This window comes from Dipodomys merriami, unplaced genomic scaffold (assembly GCF_024711535.1).
Source record: "Dipodomys merriami isolate MVZ:Mamm:240054 unplaced genomic scaffold, mDipMer1.0.p SCAF_24, whole genome shotgun sequence".
Lineage (NCBI taxonomy): Eukaryota > Metazoa > Chordata > Mammalia > Rodentia > Heteromyidae > Dipodomys > Dipodomys merriami.
In genome coordinates, this window is record NW_027203826.1 from 14268266 (window position 1) to 14289969 (window position 21704).

At 37.1% G+C, this 21704-nt stretch overlaps 1 protein-coding gene across 4 annotated transcripts in view; it reads left to right on the forward strand.

The window, feature by feature from the left end:
- Rgs7 (regulator of G protein signaling 7) overlaps nt 1-21704 on the forward strand; it is a 439988-nt gene that overhangs the window by 309899 nt on the left and 108385 nt on the right. For all 4 annotated transcript variants that reach the window (XM_070034266.1, XM_070034268.1, XM_070034269.1 and 1 more), the window contains exon 4: nt 9099-9149. In XM_070034266.1, the coding sequence (XP_069890367.1) occupies nt 9099-9149 (51 nt within the window). The remainder of the gene's footprint in view (nt 1-9098; nt 9150-21704) is intronic.

Below are 21704 nucleotides of genomic sequence, written 5' to 3' on the forward strand. Positions count from 1 at the left end.
GCTTTTAGGGGCAGAGATGTAAACCCAGGAGCTATGAGCTTTCATAATCCACTATATGGGTGGGACATCAAAGGTTTTGTTTTTGTTTTTTGTTTTTTTTTTAAGGGAGAAACAAAATGCCCGGAAAAGAACTACAATGAGTAAGGTAAAGACAATTGTGACAACAGCAGAGCCTGTTTGTCCCTGAGACCTAAATGTAGCTCCTTAGCTTACTTCCAGGTAACTCTTCATTTATAGCTTTACAGTTTTACGTTTATTACTTCCCTGAAAGATTATTCTTTCTAATCAAAAGTGGTAAAATAAAGAAACTTTGGTGGTTTTATTAACCTTTCAGTATTATTATCGCTCCCTTCCTCTCTTTCTCTGTCTGTCTGTCTGTCTGTCTGTCTGTCTGTCTGTCTGTCTGTCTCTCTCTCTCTCTCTCTCTCTCATTATTGGGTTTGAACTTAAGTCTGGCACTCTATCTCTCCAGTAACATTCCCAGTCATCATGTTTTGCAGGTTATTTTGGAGACAGAATCTAGCAGAATATTCTCAGTTTGGCCTCAAATCTCTGTCCTCCAAATCACAGCCTCCTGAGTATTTTAGGAATATAGGCATGAACCATCAGGACCCAAGTTGTCTAGTTGTTGTGTTGCATGCTCAGAGGTGACAATGGCTGAGCAGGCATGCTTATCACTGTGAATAGGATGTACTGACTAGTTGGCCTCAAGTCATCACCAGAAAGGAAATGTCATTAGATACTAGCTACTAATTAGTTGAAAGACTGAAGAAGAAATTCTATGTCATTATGTTGATTTCATAAAGAATAAAGGCCAGGTTTTTAAAGGGATTTTTCCAACATGACAGACACTGTAGTTTTAAAAACTAAAATGATTTAAAATTGTTTTTCATGAAAAGTGTGACAGTTAGAAATCCATCGGTCTGTTTGTGGGGCTATTACAAAAGGACCAATGGATTTCTAATTGTCACACTTTTCATGAAAAACAATTTTAAATCATTTTAGTTTTTAAAACTACAGGATATCTATCATGTTGTAGAAATCCCTTTAGAAAACTCCCCTATAACCCAGCAAACCCACTGCTGGGTGTTTACCCAAATGATCACAAACAAGGCCATACCGAGGCTACCATAGCTAACATATGGAACCAACCCAGATGTCCCTCAGTAGATGAATGGATCAAGAAAATGTGGTATGTATATATACAATGGAATTCTTTGCTTCCATCAGAAAGGATGATGACACCATCCTACTTGTTAGGAAATAGAAAGACTTGGAAAAAATCATATTAAATGAAATAAGCCAGATCCAAAGAACTATAGGTCCCATCATTTCCTTCATTTGCAATAACTTCTATACAACTAGGATAATTTTATCAGATGAGCAGAAAAGCTCAAAAGCTATGTTACATATGACCATATAAGATAATGCTAAGTGAAATGAACCCTGAGATCTAGACACAAGAGGTCTTTCTTTGTTGTTGTTTTTAATGTCCTATGTGATTTTTTTTTGTTTCCTTTGTATTTTCTTCCTCCTATGGTATATCCCCTGTTGTCAATCAATGTACGTAGTTTTGGTTCTCTGTATCTTGTAAATACATTTGTCTGATTTGGGGATGGGAAGGGGAAAAAATGCTGAAACAAGGGCACAGAATGACCTATTGCAACAATGATATCCACAAGACAGTATATTGGAAATGAATTTTACAACTTTGGGTGGGGGATAGGGAGGTGTGAAGGAGGGAGGTGGAGGAGGGAAGGGATAGTGGGAGAAAAACAAGGGAAGGGTAACAATGTTCAACAAGAAATGTACTCATTGCCTTACTCATGTAACTGTAACTCCTCTGTACAGCATCTTTACACAAAATAAAATTTAAAAAAAGAAATCCATTGAGTGTCATAAATGCAAGGGCATTTAGAGTCCTTCACACACAAAGTATATGTCTATCATCATTGAATCACTCATTCAATGAGCATTTAACCACAATCTGTCTCGAGGCAACTTGAAGAGAGTTGGGAAAATGTGAAGAGTAGGATGCTATTATTTCTTCCAAGGGCTCAAGGGATCTGTATAACTCTGTTCCTTCTTCTCTAGCAGTACAAATCCATAACCCTACTCCCACAGTGGCTCAGTGTTTGCTCTATGTCATGCTCTATGGCATGCTTGTTATACCATTTCACAGAACTAAGAGCAGTGTTGGGGAACTATTTCCATTTCCTAGACATATAAAACATCTTTGGTTGAGGAATTTTAAGAACAGTTATCCCATCAAAATGTGGATTTTCTATGGCATTCTTTTTCTTTTTTTGTGTTATGTATTTCTGTTACCAAGGTTTGAATTTAGAGCCTCAAAATGGCTTGGCTTGTTCATGACTGACACTCTACTTCTTGAGCCATGCCTTCAGCCTGGCTTTTATTTGGTCAGTTGTAGGGCTTGAACTCAGAGCCTCGACAGTGTCCCTGAGCCTCTTTGTGCTCAAGGTTAGCATTCTACCACTTGAGCCACAGTGCCACTTTTGGTTTTTGAGTGTGTAATTGGTGATGAGTCTCATAGGGACTTTTCTGCCTGGGTTGGCTTCGAATTGGGATCCTCAAAGCTCAGCTTCTTGAGTAGCTAGGATTGTTGGCATGAGCCACTGGCAAATGTTCCAGCCTGGCTTTTTGCTAGGTATTTTGGAGACAGAGTCTGAGAGGTTTAACCTGTAATTCTCTAGATCTCAGCCTCCTGATTAGCTAGAATACACACACATTCCTTCCTTTGTGGTTAAAACCCCTTTTCTTCAACGATTTTAGCAGAAATTATGAAGAGTTCACTTTTGTAAAGACTACCAAACAAATTCATAACATTCTGCTTGCTTGAAGGTCTTGCTTCATCACACTTAAACATTTGCAGTGTGTGAATATGCATATGCTTAATGTTTTTTGTGAACCTCTAATGCAGGTTGGGCATGTGCACATTGGTCATTGACACTTGAACCTGAGGGTAAACACTAGTCTGTGAGGATGATCACAGAGTCATATGTTGCAGCCATGTCAGTGCAAGGTAAGGGCGGGAAGCCTTTCCACCACTCAGGTCTACAGCATGGTAGGGAGAGCAGATAGATGCCCAGCTGTTTGATATTGTTGCTTTAAGTATGAGTGGTATAGTGAATTAGCTTTAGAAATGTTGGCATTGTGAAAGGTACTTACGGCAGTTGAGAATTACACAGGGCTAGTGTTCTCTGTGAAGGATGCCTTCCATAAATAAACACTCTTAAAGCAGGATGTAGGGAAAGGAGTCTTGCTGTTCCCTTATCTGTTCCTTCAACATCTGACCACTGTTTCATGTCAGAAAATGGTTGGGGTGTTTGGGATCCAAAGTTGGAGGAAACACATTCCCAGTCTCTGGAAACAGTTTGTGTGGAGAGGAAGGCAAACAAAAGTGAAAAGCAGACAATGAAACCTCTGGGAAGTAAAATGTGTTATAAGAATATTACCAAAACGTCTAGTGGAAATGCCTTGTAAGGTAGAATGCACATGGGCAGAACAGGCTTGCCAGATAAGCTAATTTCCACACTGAAGGTCAGCTGAAGAGAAGAAAGAATATGATTAGTAGAGTCATGAAAGAAAGAAACGATATTGATAAAGGATTTGGGGGATCTTCTATTCCAGTAACAACAGAAGTAGTGACTCATAGAGATAAGGACAGCTTAGGCAAAGCACTCAGTGGAGGTTTCTTTCCCAAGCAGAAAAAGGGTGTTGAGGAAGGGAAGGGGTATGTGGAGAATGTGGGCAGCAGGTGTGAAGAGAAGAGCATGTAGGGAGTGCAGGTAGCACTGACAAGGAGAGGTTAGTTGCCCTGGCAGCAGAGGTCTGGACAGATCCTCTCAACAGGTGGTTGGAGTGCCCCAGGGTCTGGTATCATGAGGATGATAATGTGAAGAAAACTGCTTTGAGATTTCCTCCGATGTGATTTGAATCCGTAGGATTTGTTTTTTCCCCCAAGACTAGAACAATAATGGTATAAAGGACAGGCACACTCCATCCATCAGCTATAAGGGCCAAGAACCTCTGTCTTGTCCCCATGTGTATCCCTGTCTGCTTCAGTATAGCATTTGGAAAAACACAAGCTCTGCGGGAAAGAATTCTCTTGCTTAGTTTTGCTGTTTGCTTATTTATTTATTTCAAATCATGGCACTGGGATTGCACAATCAAGAAATATCTACTATGTTCACCAAATGGAGAAAGCACATAGCTTTCTGGCTGTAAAGGTGATTACTCCTTCTAAGAACTCAAAACAAGTGGTCAGGTGCTGGGAAGGGATTGAGTTTTGACAGGCTGCTATCAAAGTGAACTTTCACAAAGCTCAGTGTTTTCTTCTGAGGCATCCAGAATAAACACAGAAAGAACTCTAGAATAATCTTGACATTTACATTTGAATATGGAAAGTCTCATTAGAGCTACTCCTTCGTTCATTAAACATAAAGGCAGGAAACTTCTGGAATGATGAGCTTCCTCACCAACACTACTTTTGGCTGTAGTTCTGCATTGTAAGCTTCAGTCAGAGATCTCAAGAGGACTCTGATGGTCTGCTTTGATTTCAGTCCTCTAATTCCATTAGGAAACTGAACTTTTCCCTCTTTATCTGACTCCCTCTATCCCCACCTTCATGGATGCAGAATGGGTGAGCATGGTTGCTTGGATATGCATCTAAAGAGAGAAAAAATAATGTTACAATTTAAAACTGACTTCATGACAAAGTCCTGTACCATCTGCTAGGTAACATTGTCAATTGGTCAAGTCCCATTAAACTGATTCTTTCAGAGCTGAACTTAGAAAATACCTTTGACAGAAATACAAAAACTAGGCTACTAAGTCACAAAAGTTTTTGACCCCTTGAATTAAATGTAGTTCCCAATTAGACATATTGGTATTTCTGCTTAGAAAAAGAAGGAAGGGAAGGGAAAGGGGAAGGGAAAAGTAAAAGAGGAAGGGGAAAAGAAGAGAAGAGAAGGAAAAAGGGAAATGAGAGGGAAGGCAAAGGAAAGAGGGAAGGGGAAGGAGAAGGGAAGGGAAGTAAAGAAGTAAAGTGAAGGGCACTAGTAACTCACACCTGTAGTCATAACTTCTCCGTAGGTAAAGATCAAAAGGATCAGAGTTGTAGTCCAGCTTGGGCAAAATATTTACTAGAGGTCCTATTCAAAAAATAACATGCAGTATTTCCATAAAAGCCTTCTTCTAAAAGTAATTTTCAATTATTCTTCACAATAAAAAACCACATACAGTTTGAGTAGAAAATGGAGCTTTTCTAGTGGCTGCTCACATATGGATCCCAAATAGATGCTCAGCTATGAAAACTGAAGTCAAGCCTACTGCATGAATGTTTATTTGAAAACTGAATTTTCGTTTTCATTTTAAAGGGAAGATTTAACATGTGAGGATGAGGACAGTGTGTTCTGCTTTCTTGGTTGGGAAGGACATGGTCTTGCGGTGTGGCCCACGCTGCTCTCTCACGCCAGCACTCAAACTAGCCTCTGCTCGTGAGCCTCTGCCTCCAAGTGCTGAGACTACAGACATAGGCCATTATGCCTGACCCTGCATTCTTTATTTTCCTTCTGCAGTGCTCTTTCTCTTTTTTTCCAGCCTAGTGATGATGGAATTCTGGATGCTGGCAATGCTAAATGTACACCCCATCATTGAGCTAAAACCCCAGGCCCCAAAGATTGCACCTTTGGATACTGGAGTCTTTCCTTACAGTTAGAGCTGTCTTAACACAACTTCCTTTAGGACCTAGAAGAACCATCTTCTCAAGTGTGCTTAAATCAAAGGCATCTGTAAAATGAACAGCTACAGTAGAATACAGAGTTACAGTCAACACATAAAGTTATTTTTAAATGCATGCATATTTAAATTGATTTTGGACTAGGTCTGGCAGCATTTATCTATAATCTGGAGCATTTGAGAAATGGAAACAGAAGGACTGTGAGCTGGAGTCCAGCCTGGACTACAGAGTGAGTTCCAGGTCAGCCTGAGCTATAAGGGCTATCTAGTTTGTCTCAAAAACTCAAGGGCCAAGGCTGTATCTTTATGCACATGCCTAGAATATACCTGCCTCAGTTTCCCTTGGCAGCAGGGGGGATGATGTTTAGTATGAGTGTTTCCTTAATAGTTATAATTTGATTGTCAGGTTCAATGATCAAGTTCATTTTGAACTTAGTTTTGAACTCTCACTTCAGGCAGCTAGAATCACTTAACCAATGATAGTGTCATGAATCTGCCAGTTCTGTAGCTGACAGCATCTCAGCTAGTTTCCAGGAGAGGATAAAATGTGATTTCTTTCATACTACAATTTTATTCACACATAGATGAGGGCACAACTTACTATACATACTCAGGAGTTCACAATTTTTTTTAGTAAACCACAAATTTAGTATCAATGGACATCACAATTTCTGCCTCTCTTTCTGCTCAGTTTCAACATTCTATTCTTCAATGCTCCTGGACCCAGAATCTTTGATTTCTTCAATAATCCCACTTAGTTACAACTTTCATATCTAATTAGTCCCAAAGTCCAAAGCACGTGACTTCTACTTATGATTTGCTTTCTTTTGTCAGTCCTGGGGCTTGAACTCAGGGCCTGGGTTCTGTCCCTGAGGTGTTTTGCTCAAAGCTAGCACTCTACCAATTGAGCCACAGCTCCACTTCAGCCTTTTTGCTGATTAGTTGGAGAGAAGAGTCTCATAGACTTTTCTGCCCCAATTGGCTTCAAACCATAATCCTCAAATCTCAAATCCTGAGCAACTAGGATTACAGCTCCCATCTCTAATCCTCTAATTCTGTTTTAGTTCACTTCTACACTGACCTTTCAATGCTGGCTCATAAGATCACAACAAACTGAAATGGTGACTCACAATTCCTCTATTTTTTTTTCTTTGTCTGTTGTTTTTGAGACAAGTTTCACTGTGTAGTCCAAGCATGACTCAAACTAGTGATCCTCCTGGCTTAGCCTCTCAAGTGCTGGGATTATAGGAATGGACCACATACCTGAGTTTCATTTTGACTTACAGAACAAGGCAATTCCTTAAATTAAAGTTGATGGCATAGTTTTGCTGAAAAAAATCTTGCGTATCTTTTTCTCTGCCTTACTTACAGAAAAGCAATCCAGAATTTTTTTTAATGCCCGGAATTCTAGACCTATTTAATTCATATCACCTCTTCTGTGGGTTTCAAATTACTATTCTCAGTGTCAGTATGTAGAAAGTGCACAATAAATTGTTTCTACTGTTTTCTACCATATAACATTATACAGTTCCTTTATTTTATTTTATTGTAAAGATGCTGTACAGAGGGGTTATAGTTATATGAGTAAGGCAATGAGTACATTTCTTTTCAAGCATTGTTACCCCTCCCTTGTGCTCTCTCACTATCTATTCCCTCCCCAACCTCCCTTATACCCCCTCCACCACCCTGAAGTTGTAAAGTACATTTCCAATATGCTGTTTTGTGGGTATCATTGTTGCAATGGGTCATCCTGTGTCCTTGTTTCAAAATTTTGTTATTCCCCTTCCACTCCTCAAATTAGATAAATGTATATACAAGATGCAGGGTACCAAAATCAAGTACAGTGATGACGGGGATATATCACAGTAGGAAGACCATAGAAAGGAAACAAAAAAATCACATAGTACATTAAAAACAATAACAACAAAGAAAGACCTCTTGTGTCCATATCTCGTGGTTCATTTCACTTAGCATCATCTTATGTGGTCATATGTAACACAGCTTTTGAGCTTTTCTGCTCATCTGATATAATATTATCCTAGACCTCTACTAATTATTGCAAATGAGGGAAACCATGGGACCTATATTTCTTTTGGTCTGGCTTACTTCACCTAATAAGTTTTTTCCAAGTCTTTCCATTTCCTAACAAGTGGAATGGTTTGATCCTTTCTGATGGAAGCATAGAATTCCATTTTATATGTATATATATATATGTATATATATATTATATTATATATATTACATTTTCTTGATCCATTCATCTACTGAGGGGCATCTGGGTTGGTTCTATATCTTAGCTATGGTGAATAATGCTGCGATAAACATAGTTGTACTGGTAGCCTTAGTATGGCCTTGTTTGTGATCATTTGGGTAAATGGCCAGAAGTGGGATTGCTGGGTCATAGGGGAGCTCTATGTGGAGTCTTTTGAGGAACCTCCATACTGCTTTCCAAAGTGGTTGAACAAGTTTACACTCCTACCAACAATGCAGTAGGGTTCCCTTCTGTCCACATCCCCTCCAGCATCTGTTGTTGAGATATTGTTTGCTGCAGATCTTTCCTCATGTTTTCTGTAGGTAGTGAATATATATATATATATATATATATATATATATATGTTTTATATTCCCCACCGACAGTTAAGCAGTTACTCCGCTTTAAATAACATTCGATGAATATCAGACTATCCTTTAGGGATTGCATCAAATAAACAACTCTGAGGTCTAAAGTGGGACAAACCACACTGAAATTAAAGACCACAGGGATTCCAGTGAAAATCTAGGGTGGCTGGGGGGCAACTCAGTAGGCAAAAGTGAAAGTCAGCCAAAGTTTTATTGTACCTAGAGAATCTTAGTGTGCCTATGAAGATCTCAAAACACTAACGGTGCATGTCAAGCACTGAACATAGTGCAAATAGAGACACAGGCTTAAAATGAACCTGAATGTTGAAAACCCAAAGACAAATTTGGTTTGGCTTGAGAGTGAGCAAAGGAGGAGATAGGAATAACCAGAAAGAAAATGAGATCTATACTTTGAAGTATTAGATAATTTTATAAGAAGAATTATACACGGTAGGCATTCAATGAACATTAACTCAGTGAATGAATCACTTTGCCTATTCTGAGCCTAAGAAAGCTTTACTTTCACTTAAAGTGTTATATTTCATAATTCACTGGCTTGCACTTTCTCTTGTTGAAGAAATATATTCATTTTTAATCTCATGCCATAATTTGTTATTGAATTATTAATAACCTGAGAATCATTAATGGAGTGTTCTTAAAATTAAGATGTGCAAGCTAAATGTTCACAACTGTTTGTCTTTTTCTGTTTTCTTTTCTAGGGTCAGACATTGTTCAATGGTTAATAAAGAACTTAACTATAGAAGATCCAGGTAAATAGATCATTTTCCTATTGTTAGAATTATTTTTCCTTTGTTTTAAGAAATACATTTTCTCAAGGTGATTTACATGGTAAACAAGCAAACTTCCTGAAAAAGTATACCTAAATTTGAACTGTGCATTCAGTATGTTCACAAATTTTATTCCATTCAACTGGTATTTGGCCAAAATTGTACATACATTTATAACTTTTCATATACATAATGTCCCATTTTACAGTATTTGACTCTGGTTATTGATGAATTTTAGCTCGATATGCAGTCCATAAGTAACCAACTCTATGATTTTTATAAGTGATTATGAAATATGAGACTTTTTATAGGACACATTCAAGTTAATCTTAACCACTTAAAGTTAATCTTTTTTATTGTGAAAATACTGTACAGAGGGGTTACAATTACATGGGCAAGACAATGAGAACATTTTTTATCAAGCATTGTAGCCTCCTCCTTTGTTTCCCCTTCCCATCCCATCCTCCCCACCCCTCCCTTCAAGTTAATCTTAAACCACTTAGAATGGATTTGAAAACAATTTGTCTCCAATTCTCATTTTTCTCATAACTACATGATGTATTGTTGCACATATGTGTATGTAGGTGAGAGAGAGAAAGGGAGAAAGAATCATTTAAATCTTGAAATCATTCATTCTAGTAGACATGATGTTAATTATATGACAAAGCACTTATTCCCACAGTTTGGGAGCGACTTCTACCAGCTCAAATCTTGCATTGCTTGAAATAAATTTCTGCACATAATATACATTTAATGATTTTCTTAAAAGTATAATTGTAAGAATCTTTAAATATGGTAAAAAAGGAGTTCTGAAATGCAAATATGGGAATCTACATTGTTTAGAGAAGAGAAAGACTGATTAGTAAAAAAGAAAAGAAAACTAAACTTTTGAAGTGGAATTGAAGTAACTGGGATGAAATGATAAAGCAGGACAGTGACACACTAAAATTTTATAGCACTGCAGTCCACCAACTGGAGAGGTAGCTAGCATGTCTTTTGTCTCTGACTCTGGTGATTACAACTTTAAAATTATTAAGAATTATTTAAAATGAGGATTATTTAAAATTGGTAGCACATAAAGCTGAATGCTTTTTTTCTTTATTATGAGCTAACGATAAAGCCATACTATCTAAAAATGCAGATTAAAGGTAGGTTCTAGTGTCCCATTCCTATAATCCTAGCTACTCAGTAGCTGAGATCCAGCAGCTAAATCATTTTTTCTTTCTATCTAAAAAATATTCTAATACTGTGTTTTAGACAAGTGGCCCAGGATCTTGGTCATAGTTTTTTACTGGCCAAATTCTTTTCCACTTTTTGCAAGCACATTTAATGCTTGTATAAAATGATGTACATTTAAAATTAGACTTCAGACACAACTTACTTCATGAAGTCTTATGTTACCACGGACTTCAAGAATATTGACATCCAATACTATGTCGTCTATTTCATGTTTGATTTATCTTTCAAAAAATTCACATATGTTGTTCTTATCACTTCAGTTGAATTTATGAAATAATTAATATGTGAGAGGCAGACATTCTCTCCAGCTGTTCAGTAAAATGTCAAAGTCAATTAGTTCTTAGTAATTTCTTGACTCTTTCAACAGTGGGAATTTGCTGAATTGATTTATCAAGAATATAGCAACCAAATATTCCATATATGCTTCTCCTAAAGAGAGATGAGGGAGATTTTAACAGGCTATTTATCATCAAATCAAACCCAGTGTTTGAAAATTGCTTAAAATGGCTGGAAAATTGGCTCAGTGGTAGAGTGCTTGCCTTGCATGCATGAGGCCCTGGGTTCAATTCCTCAGCACCACATAAGCAGAAAAAGCTGGAAGTGGCTCTGTGGCTCAAATGGTAGAGCTCTAGCCTTGAGCTGAATTGTTGAGGGACGGTACTCAGGCTCAAAGTTTAGGCCCCACAACCAGCAAAAAATAAAAATAAAAATAAATAAAAAACCCAAAAGGCAGTGACAACAGGGGTTAAACCATGGGAGAAAAACATACAAAAGAAACAAAAAAAATCACATAGTACATTTAGAAAAAACAGCAACAAAAAAAATCTCTTGAGCCCTTATCTTGGGGTTCATTTCTCTTAGCATCATCTTATATGTCCATATATACAAGACACTATGTTGAAAACAAACTTTACAACTTTGGGGGGGGGAGGGATAAGTTGGGGAGGTAGGGAAGAGTAGGGATGGTAGTGGTAAAACAAAGGAGGGGGTAACAATCCTCAATAGGAAATATACTCATTACATTATTCATGGAACTGAAACCCCTCCTTACAGTATCTTTACAATAAAAAATATTTAAAAATGAAAAAATGGCTTAAAATGCAGAGCAAAGAACAAAATTAGAAATAAATATCAATTGAACAAGAAATTTCCTGTTTAAGTTTAAAAATGTCTTTCTCTAGAAGCGATATGTATGTGAAAATATCAGTAGAAGTCAAGATACAAGCAAGTCAAACATGTGTTTTATTTACCCTTTAACAACTGGATTGGGTAATCTAATTATTGCTGAACGAATTAAATCAATCCACTGTGCCCACCATTATACAGAAAGTCTGCCACTTGTCTTCCTAGCTTGCCAACAGTACTTTGAAGAAAACACTCTAAATTGTATTGCTTAACTTAATAAAAGTCCATTACAAATGATCTCTGTATTCCATGGATTTGGTTAGATGGCCTGAGAGATTACAACTATAAGAACATACAGACTCATTAGGACTGAGAAAATATCAAATGCCACTGTAATCCTTCATAATGTTTTGGACTTGCTAAGTATTTTGAGCTTCACTGAAGCATTTCAAATGAGTGATTTGTTTTGATTTTCCCATACATGGCTTGAGGTAGGCAGATGTCATTTTACAATTGGAAAATCAACAGAGAAAACTTGCAAAAACCAATTCACACAAAAACTTGAAGTAGAACCATGATGTCCCATTCTCTTCCCAGTTTGTCTGCTCCATTTGGAACAATTATAGTATAATTGGGTTTTGATTTTTCATAAAGGAGAGAATATTATAAGAAGGACAAGGACAGATCTGACCCAATGACTCGTGATAGAATATTTTGTGGAATAATATAATTGATTCCTGGGCTTGATGTAATGTTTACCACTACATCCTGGCACTCCCTTTTCGTAGGGACATTTACTACTTATTATAATTCTTGTGTAATATGAACAAAATAAAAATAATGTTCTGAAAGTTCTTCAAATTGTTTTAAACAAAATCTTCCTTGAGAAGAAAGAAGATAGGGTTTTCATTAGTACATTATACCTATAAATACCATGTTCTAATCAGTTAGAGAAATCACACACACACACACACACACACACACTCTCTCTCTCTCTCTCTCTCTCTCTCTCTCTCTCTCTCTCTCTCTCTCTCTCTCTCTCTCTCTCTTCCATGTTCCTGCTATTGAAAGCAGGGTTTCACTTATTTAAAAAGTCTTATGTATTGTTCTAAGTATTTCCTGTGAGAGATGAGCAAGGGCCTTGGTTTCTTAGTGTATTTAGTCCAATAAGTTATTACCCTCTCTTCCGTGTAGAAGCAATTTATTTTTCTATAGAATCTCTTGGTACCATATTGATGTCTGTTCATCCTTGAATGACAGAATGCATCAGGCTGACAAGTTCAAGCATCCATAGTTCTGGAAGTTGAACAGTTGAAGGTGAATACATTTGGAGGTTTGGTATTGGATGAGATCTATTTCCTGAGACACAGTTACATAAGTAAGGTGATGAGTACATGCTGCTTGTTTTTATTTTGGGTTGCAAATCTTAAACTCAGTGCCTGGGTGCTGTCCCCGAGTGCTACAGCTCTACCACTTTGAGCCATAGCTCCACTTCTGGTTTTTGAGTGGTTAATTGGAGCTAAAAGCTAATGTTGATCTGTGGTAGCTGCCATTCAGTGTGGTAAATACCACCTGGCAGAGTCTAGTTCTAGCAAGGTTCTTTGGAGTAGTATTTATTTTGGTTTGTTTAAAATTATCTTTAAATAGTTGTACAAAGGAGTGGCCATTTAACAAAGTTTTTTATGAATGAAATGTGTCTTGATCAATGTCACCCTTTCCAACATTTTTACCCATGTTCCCTCTACTAACTTAGTAAACTATGCTTTTAGGGTTTTTGTTGTTGTTGTTGTTGTTAATCACCTGCCTTCATTTTCATATTCATTTACAGGTTTTATTTGCACTATATGCCACAATTCCTAATGAAGCAAAACAATACTATTTTCATGAACTAGCAAAATTACACAGTTGCACTATACAACTGAAACTAAATCTTGAAATTCATAAACAAGTTTCCATTACAGCAATAGGGTATATGCCACCAACATATCTGTTACTGTGTTAGTTCAACTTTGCTATTGATGGAGGATTTTCTGGCTTAGACTTTTGGTGATTCTTTTGAATTTCTGCTTTTGTTACTGTAGCAAGGCATTTACACTAAGAAAGGATCATGAATGTTATAAACATTAATGACCATAGATGAATGTGTGCCTCAGGCACCAGGCTGATTGTTTTCCCCCTACCCAATTTTCTTACATGGAAAGGGGGAAAAACAAGCACATATTGAACACTAACTATGTATCAGGCACCATGTTGAGAATTTGGTGCATCATGTAATTTCCAAAATAAATAAAAGAGAAAACCTTCATCAAGTAGGTGGTAGTTCAGAGAGGCAGAGGAGGAGGAAATAAGGAGGTCAAGGTAAAGAAGGTAGGAGGGAAAAGGAATTGATATTCAAACTCAGAAACACTTGATTTAATGAACATTTTCAGTTTCAGACAAGGACAGTGGACCTCACTTGTGGTGAAAGATGATCAGACCATATCTGGTCTGTTGGAATGCAGACCAATACAAGACATATATTGATGATCTGGCTCTCTAAGATTCATCTTTGAGGGTCTATTTGGCAGCAGAAGCATCTCTCTATAAGAGCTAGTCTTCAAACTTTGCTTATTTTTATCTGACTGTCTTGTTTTTTTTTTTGTACATAGATTGCTTGCTGGAGTTGCAAATAATTAACAGAAAATGTCAAGAGTTCTGGAAACCTAATTAGAATTTCAACTATTTCTTTTGGAGAACTTTGTCATAATAAGGCCAGGTTTAAATAGACTTTTAAATACTTGTCCAGGTTCACATAGAAGCATTTTCTGTCATAGAAGTGTTTGATATTTCTTCATTATTAGAAAAAGAAAACAAAAGTGACGCTTATTCCACTAACCCAATGGAAAAAAGAAATATCTTATTTTATTGTCTACTTTTGCTGGTAGCTAGTTGGCTTATTGGGTTCCTTTTCCTTTGTAGTTCTTTGTGGTCAGCTTTTTTTTGTAGACACGGGTTCCTTTTTATAGGCAAACATGAAATATTATGTTTTCAGAAAGTAATATAACAAATATTTTTTAAAGAAAGAAGAGAAAGAAAAGAAGGTAATTGCAAGAAAGCTTTAAAGAAATAAAAGTAAATGGGATTTGATAAAGCTAATAAGACCTGTGCTCTTGGGACGTCATCTAAAGATGTACTTATCATTCAGGCTTATGAAACTGGCAGGGAAATGTGATTATGCCTGTTATCTATGGGGATCTAGGACAATTGTGCAACAGCTGTTTCAAGCCAGAGCTCTTTATTGCTTACTAAAGAAAACAGAATAACTTTCATTCTCCAGTTTCAGAATGCATTGTGTTTTTTCCCATCATTATTTGAGCTAAGAACAATGCTCTGTTTCTATGTCATATCACATGAAACTTTTCCTTCCCATACAACTAAGAATGATAGGAAGGTGTGCCTATAGATGTACCAAGATTTGGTAAGAGCACACAAAGAAGCCCTGTAATCCATGTCTGCTTCTGGGTACGTGTGGCATGAATATCCTCACTGACATCCTTTCACAATCAACACTCACATTAGTGTTTTTCTTTCAAGATTTTTATTTTTTATTTTAAGTAGTTGTACATAGTTTTAATTCAGCAAGTCAGTACATTGCATCTTGGTAAATGTCATTGCTTCCACTGATCTCACCCCATCTAATCCCATCCATGCCAAAATCATTTAAAATTACTTACCCTGCTCAAATACATTGTGCAATAGTTGTGAGGCTGTTGGGAATTACAGAGGAATTATTTCTTGCTAATATTTAGTGTTGATTAATTGTCTGTGATGTATTAGTCACTGTGAAACTTCTGTATGTGATATGGTGGCATTTAATTCTCATAGTGTATATTGTAGGCAGTTTTATTTCTTAAGAAATAGTTTAAAGTGATATTCTTAATTCCGTGTAGTGATTTTTAATAAAGTCTAAGAAACGAATATTGTATAAAATTATGTACAGATGCATAGTTTACAACTAGATTTAAAATATGCAGTTTTATTTTATTGCCATAAACAGAGTAAAAATATCATTCACTGGCTAGTGATGTCCGTTAGGACTTTTACAGGGGTGAGGACGGACTATACCTCTTCCATCCTTAATGGCAGAGCTATTGGTTACATCCTATATGGCTAGTGGAAATGGAGGAGCTGAATTTCAATGCCTTTTAATATTAACATAAATTTAAATATCCATATCCTGATTCTGATCAGGATGTATTAGCACTGATTGGATTTATTCTACCAAAAGAAACGACCAAACAATTGAAATAATGGACAAAATTTATCACATTAGTGTTTTAATAGGAAAGAGGTCAATCTTTTTAAAATACTTGGTCCTGAAACTCCGTTGCAATGTGCAATATGATTATTAAATTCAGAAATTCCCCTTTAAGCCAGGCTATCTTCAAGACTAATAAGACTTTTTTTTTTACTTTGCAATTTTAATTATAGTAATTGAAGCTTCTTAAGTCATTCAGAATTGTTGCATCATCCCGCTGTGTTCTCTAATACCTGGGCTCTGGGTCTCATCAGAATATATTACACATATCATGAAGAATTTTGATGAATTCCATTTTCACATGAGGGCAAATGCTCAGGTGTTGGCTTGTCTATCAATATATACTTTTTTGATTTAACTTAAACATCTTCTAAAGAAGATCTACCAGGTGTCAATGATTCTATGACAAGGTGACTGGCCAGTTTCAGCCAGCCTGATGTTTGAGTGTGTCCTTTTTTGGAGGGGGAAATGTCATCCATGTAGCCGTGTGGTCTCTGTTGCTGTACTTCTATCTGTGTGAGAAATGATAGACCTTCAGGGCTGGAGGTATGGCTCAAATAGTAGAACACCTTCCTAGCAAGAGTGTGGCCTTGAGGTCAATCCTCAGTACCACTAGAAAAAAAAAATAAATTGAAAAAAGGAAAAAGAAAGAAAAAAGAAATGATGGAAACATCACGTTTTAAAATTCTGCTTCTGATAGCTTTGCTTGTGAACTATGATCTTCACTAAGAAGTCTGCAGCTCTTCCTTATGTATCCTAAAAAAAAGTAAAAATCAGCCATAGAAAGATCTCTGAGATAGTCATGGTTAAAACCCTAGCACATCTATCCAATTGTCTTTGAAGACTTGATACTCCTGGAATTATTACTGGAACTACATTCAGTCAGTGTCTTCGTACCTTCCTGCATCTGAATGTCTTCTTGAGCTAGCTATGAACCCACATTTCATGTACTTTGGGGATTTTCTTGTGCACCAGTACCCTCTTCACATCATTCTTCCTTAGTACAATGACTTTCTTTTTTTATTGTGAAAATACTGTATAGAGAAGTTACAATTACATGGGCAAGATAATGAGTACATTTCTTTTTTTGGGGGGGGTTCGGTCGTGGGGCCTGAACTCTGGGCCTGGGTGCTGTCCCTCAGCTCTTCAGCTCAAGGCAAGCGTTCTACCACTTGAGCCACAATGCCACTTCCAGCTTTTTTCTTTTTGCTTATGTGGTGCTGAGGAATCAAACTCAGGGCCTCAGGCATGCAAGGCAAGCAGTCTACCACTGAGCCACCTTCCCAGCCCCCATGAATACATTTCTTATCAAGCATTGTTGCCTCTTCCTTTGTTTCCCTTTCCCATCCCTTTCTATCTCCCTCCTCCCTTCCCCCTCATCTCCTCCCCGACTGCCAAAGTTGTAAAATTCGTTTTTCGACATAACAACTTGTATATCTTATTGTTGCAATGGATCCACCTGTATCCCTATTTAAACAATTTGTTTTTTCCCTTCCCCTCTACAATTTATACCAACATCAAATACAGTGAAAGCAGGGTTATACCGTGGAGGAGGGACATACAAAGAAACAAAGAAATCATCTTATAAATATGTTAGAAATAATCACATGAAAGAAAAAAAAACATTTGAATATTTATCATGGGGTTCATTTCACAACATCAACTTATCTGACCTTTTCCGCTTGTCTCAGACATATACTAGTTATTGCAAATAAGGGAAACCATGGTGCTTATGTTTCTTTGGGCCTGGCTTACTTCACTTAATATAATTTTAGACTTTCTTCTGCTATCAATTTGACCCAAGCCAAGGCCACTGCCTTATCCACAATTACTAGAAAGACCTTTCCAGTTCACAGACTATCTTTGATTTCTTAGGATTTCATTTTTATAAAATTAAGTTTGAGTGATTAAAGAAAGGAAATACAACACATGGCATAAGTGTGGCATTTTCACAGGTCAGATCTGACTTTGAAGCCTAGAACAACTTTATCCCTGGTGGTTTCTAGCTTCCATGTTTAGAGACAAGCGTCCACATCCCCTAAATCAAATCTAAGCACATTCAGGCCCAGGACATGTGTTAAGTTAATATAATCAAAAACAATCTTTCTTGATGCTCCTCCTAGCCAGCTTCAGAATTCTTATTCTTGACTCTCAGACTAAACTTTCCAATGACATGAGAAGGTTGACATCTTCCAAGGACATTTTTTTTTGAAATTTTATAGCTTCGATTGATGTTAACTTAAGATGCTCCTACCTCCACCTCCACTAACACCTTACATGACAAACATTGGCCTTGTTGATGTGGACAGGAATTGTCTGCCCACTGTGACCTGATTGCCTGTCCACAGGGTATTGTCTATAATATGGATATATATATATATTTATATTTATATATTTATATATGGACTTAATTTTGTTCTGTAATATGTATCTTTCTGCTATAGACTGCCTGTATCTATTGCGTGCAAAATTAATATTGTTGAATCAAATTCACTTTAAGAGATGATACTGACTTTAAAATTAAGACATTTTTTTCTTTTGCATTTCGCTTAACAATACAAGGAGAATACTCCACATTCCTCTTACTTGCCCTTATTAGAAATTTACTTCAAAGAGAAGGGCCTTGGGTTTCCGTGATACTGATCACAGGGTGCATTTGATGATTGGGTGATCATCTGGCTTTCAAAGAAGTGCTTTTAAATAAAATCAACAAGCTAATCATCTACAGGTAAATGTTCTAAATAATTTGAGATAGCCGTTTGGAAGTTGCTACTCATTACTATGGAGCTGAGGTTGATCTCAAACTAGAAATCCATAGAAACTTGCCATAGACAATTAGGTTTTTTAATATACATTGTTATTGTAAAAATACTGTACAGAGGGGCTACAGTTACAGGAGCAAGGTCATGAGTACATTTCCTATCAACCATTGTTACGTCCTCCTTTGTTTTTCCCCTACCCTCCCTTCCTTCCAACCTCTACAACTACACTCCCCCTTCCCCCTACCCGCCCTCCTGCCTAAATTCTTTTTTCAACATAGTGTCTTGTACATCTCATGACCCATTGTAGAAAATAAGTTTTAAGACAAATATAGTGCCCATTAGAAAGACATGATGTAGTCTTTGAAGTGATGCATCATTCTGGAATACCTGATCTTACGCATTGGTAAGGTCATCCAGAGAATCTGTAAATGTCATTGAAAAACCCAAGTTATTCAGTTGAAATTTCTCTCTACACCTAAAATTATATCATATCAAGGGAAATGACAGCTTTAGGTCATGCTTTGACTTTCTCTTTGAGAGTTTTCAAAAAGCGAAAGCATGGGTATGTATCCTGACATCCTTCAGGTATTTTATCTTCTTAAACATGATTAAGGTCAGATCATTTATTCCAGCTTTAACAAAAAGCAGTTCTGACCTTTTCTTTTCTTTTTTTCTTTTCTTTTCTTTCCTTTCCTTTCCCTTTCTTTCTTTCTTTCTTTCTTTCTTTCTTTCTTTCTTCCTTCCTTCCTTCCTTCCTTCCTTCCTTTCTTTCTTTCTTTCTTTCTTTCTTTCTTTCTTTCTTTCTTTCCTTCCTTCCTTCCTTCCTTCCTTCCTTCCTTCTTTCTTTCTTTCTTTCTTTCTTTCTTTCTTTCTTTCTTTCTTTCTTTCTTTCTTTCTTTCTTTCTTTCTTTCTTTCTTTTTTTTCTTGTCAGTCATGGGGCTGCAGCTCAGGGCCTGGGTGCTGCCCTTCAGTTCTTCAGCTCAAGGCAAGCACTCTACCTCTTGAGCCACAGCACCACTTCTGGTTTTCTGGTGGTTTATTGGAGATAAGAGTCTCATGGACTTTCCTGGCTGGGCTGGCTTTGAACCACAATCCTCAGATCTCAGCCTCCTGAGGAGTTAGGATTACAAGCATGAGCCACTGGTGCCCGGCAATATTTTTTTTCCTCATTTGAGAGAGAAGGAGTAGATCAGCTAGCTTTCTGGGATGACAGGTTCATGGTGCTGAGAGTAGGAAACAAGATGAAGATATTAAGCAATTGGAACACACAAAGCCCAGGGCTGTTATGCTATGATATTCTGCTCAGTCTGCTAGGGAATGAACAGCTATTAAAAAAGTAGAATGTGCTATCCCTCAATGATAGGTAAATTCCCACTGCCTTATCTTTTTATAAATATTAAATTCTAAGTTTTATCAGTCCTATCCAGCTCCTAACTGGACCCTCAAATTTGATTAGTGGGCCTGTGTCACTAATGCCATTAAACAACAGCCCAATACATGTCTGGCCTCTGCTGTGATCTGTTCAAAAGTTAAATACTCTGTACAATGGCTTTGCTCGTCATATTTAGAGCCAATACCAACTAAAATGTCCTTCATAGCAAATCATGGCACCATACCCTGTTATTCTACCAGCCCTTTAGAAGAGCAAGAGGAACAGATAATAGAGCAGCTGTTGTGCTGAACACTTCTATGGCAGGAATGGAATTCTGTGTCAGGATTTTGGACACTAGAACAAGGAATTTTGTTTTTTCCTTCTTGGCTCTAAACTCAGTGTAATTCCTTTTATTTTCTGATGCTGGGTATGATATCTGCTACAAATGCACATGTATAAATATACTCCTCTCTGAGATTCTGGCCTACTCATCTCATATGCTATGACAGAGCTTTACTTGTTTTTGTAATAAGTGTCTCATATTCCACAGTTCCAAAATTGGCCACATTATTTTATCCTAATATCTGTGTGAATATTGCCTTCTAAATTCCTCCCCAATCTATCTCCTTCCCCAATGCCTCTCCTCATTCCCAACAGAGTCATATCTTATTGAGAATGTGTGTGTGTGTGTGTGTGTTTCTGTGTGTGTGTGTGTGTGTGTGTGTGTGTTGGGTTTGGGGCTTGAACTCAAGGCCTGGACACTGTCCCTAAGCTTTTTTGGCTCAAAGCTAGTGGAGCCACAGCTCCACTTCTGACTTTCTGATAACAATATCATTGACTTTCCTGCCCAGGCTGGCTTCAAAGCATGATCTCCAGATCTCAGCTTCTGGGGTAATTAGGATTGCTGGTATGAGCCACTGTGGCCAAGCTAAAATAACTTTTTAACTCCCTATACAGCCCGCCTTTACATTCATGAATTCTGCAGCCATGAATGAATTCAACCAATCCTGTATTGATAATATGAAAGAACATTTTTTTCAGTATTTAACATACAAGATTTTTCTTCTTGTCATTATTCCTTAAATAAGACAATATAACAAATATTCTCATAGCACTTAACTTGTGTTAGGTATTATAAGAAATTTACTGGTGATGTCACATTTATGGAGAAATATGTAATGTATACACCCATGCACACACATATAAGGGTCTTAAGCATATTTGTTTTTTTTTTGTTATTCTTAGGGAGTGCTAAAACTAAGCTCCCACATACACTGAGGAAAAGCTATATTTTCTTCCCTTATCCAACACCGGTAAAATTATTCCCATGCATCAGAAATTACCTAGCTAAAACTCAGATATAATCATGTCTCTTTCAAGGTTTAAAAACTATTAAGTCCTCCTTATTAAGTTTGGAAACTTAATAGGTCAACCATCAAATAAATGGACTCTTAATCACAAAGGCTAATAAAATTTCAGTGGGATAAACAGAGTGTTCTGGGCACACGCATTGCCCAACTTTTTATGTTGAACATGAAGTCCTTTATAGCGTAGCTGTATTTATCTATGTCTCTGCTGAGGTCACATTCCTCACCCTACACGGGGCTCTCTAACCGTCAAACCTATTGGCTGCTTCTCAAATGTACTGCCATATACCCTTAATTACCATCATCCACATACTCTCCTCTCTTTGCTTGGAATCTCTTCTTGCTCCAGAACTCCTGCTTTTTATTTAGGACTG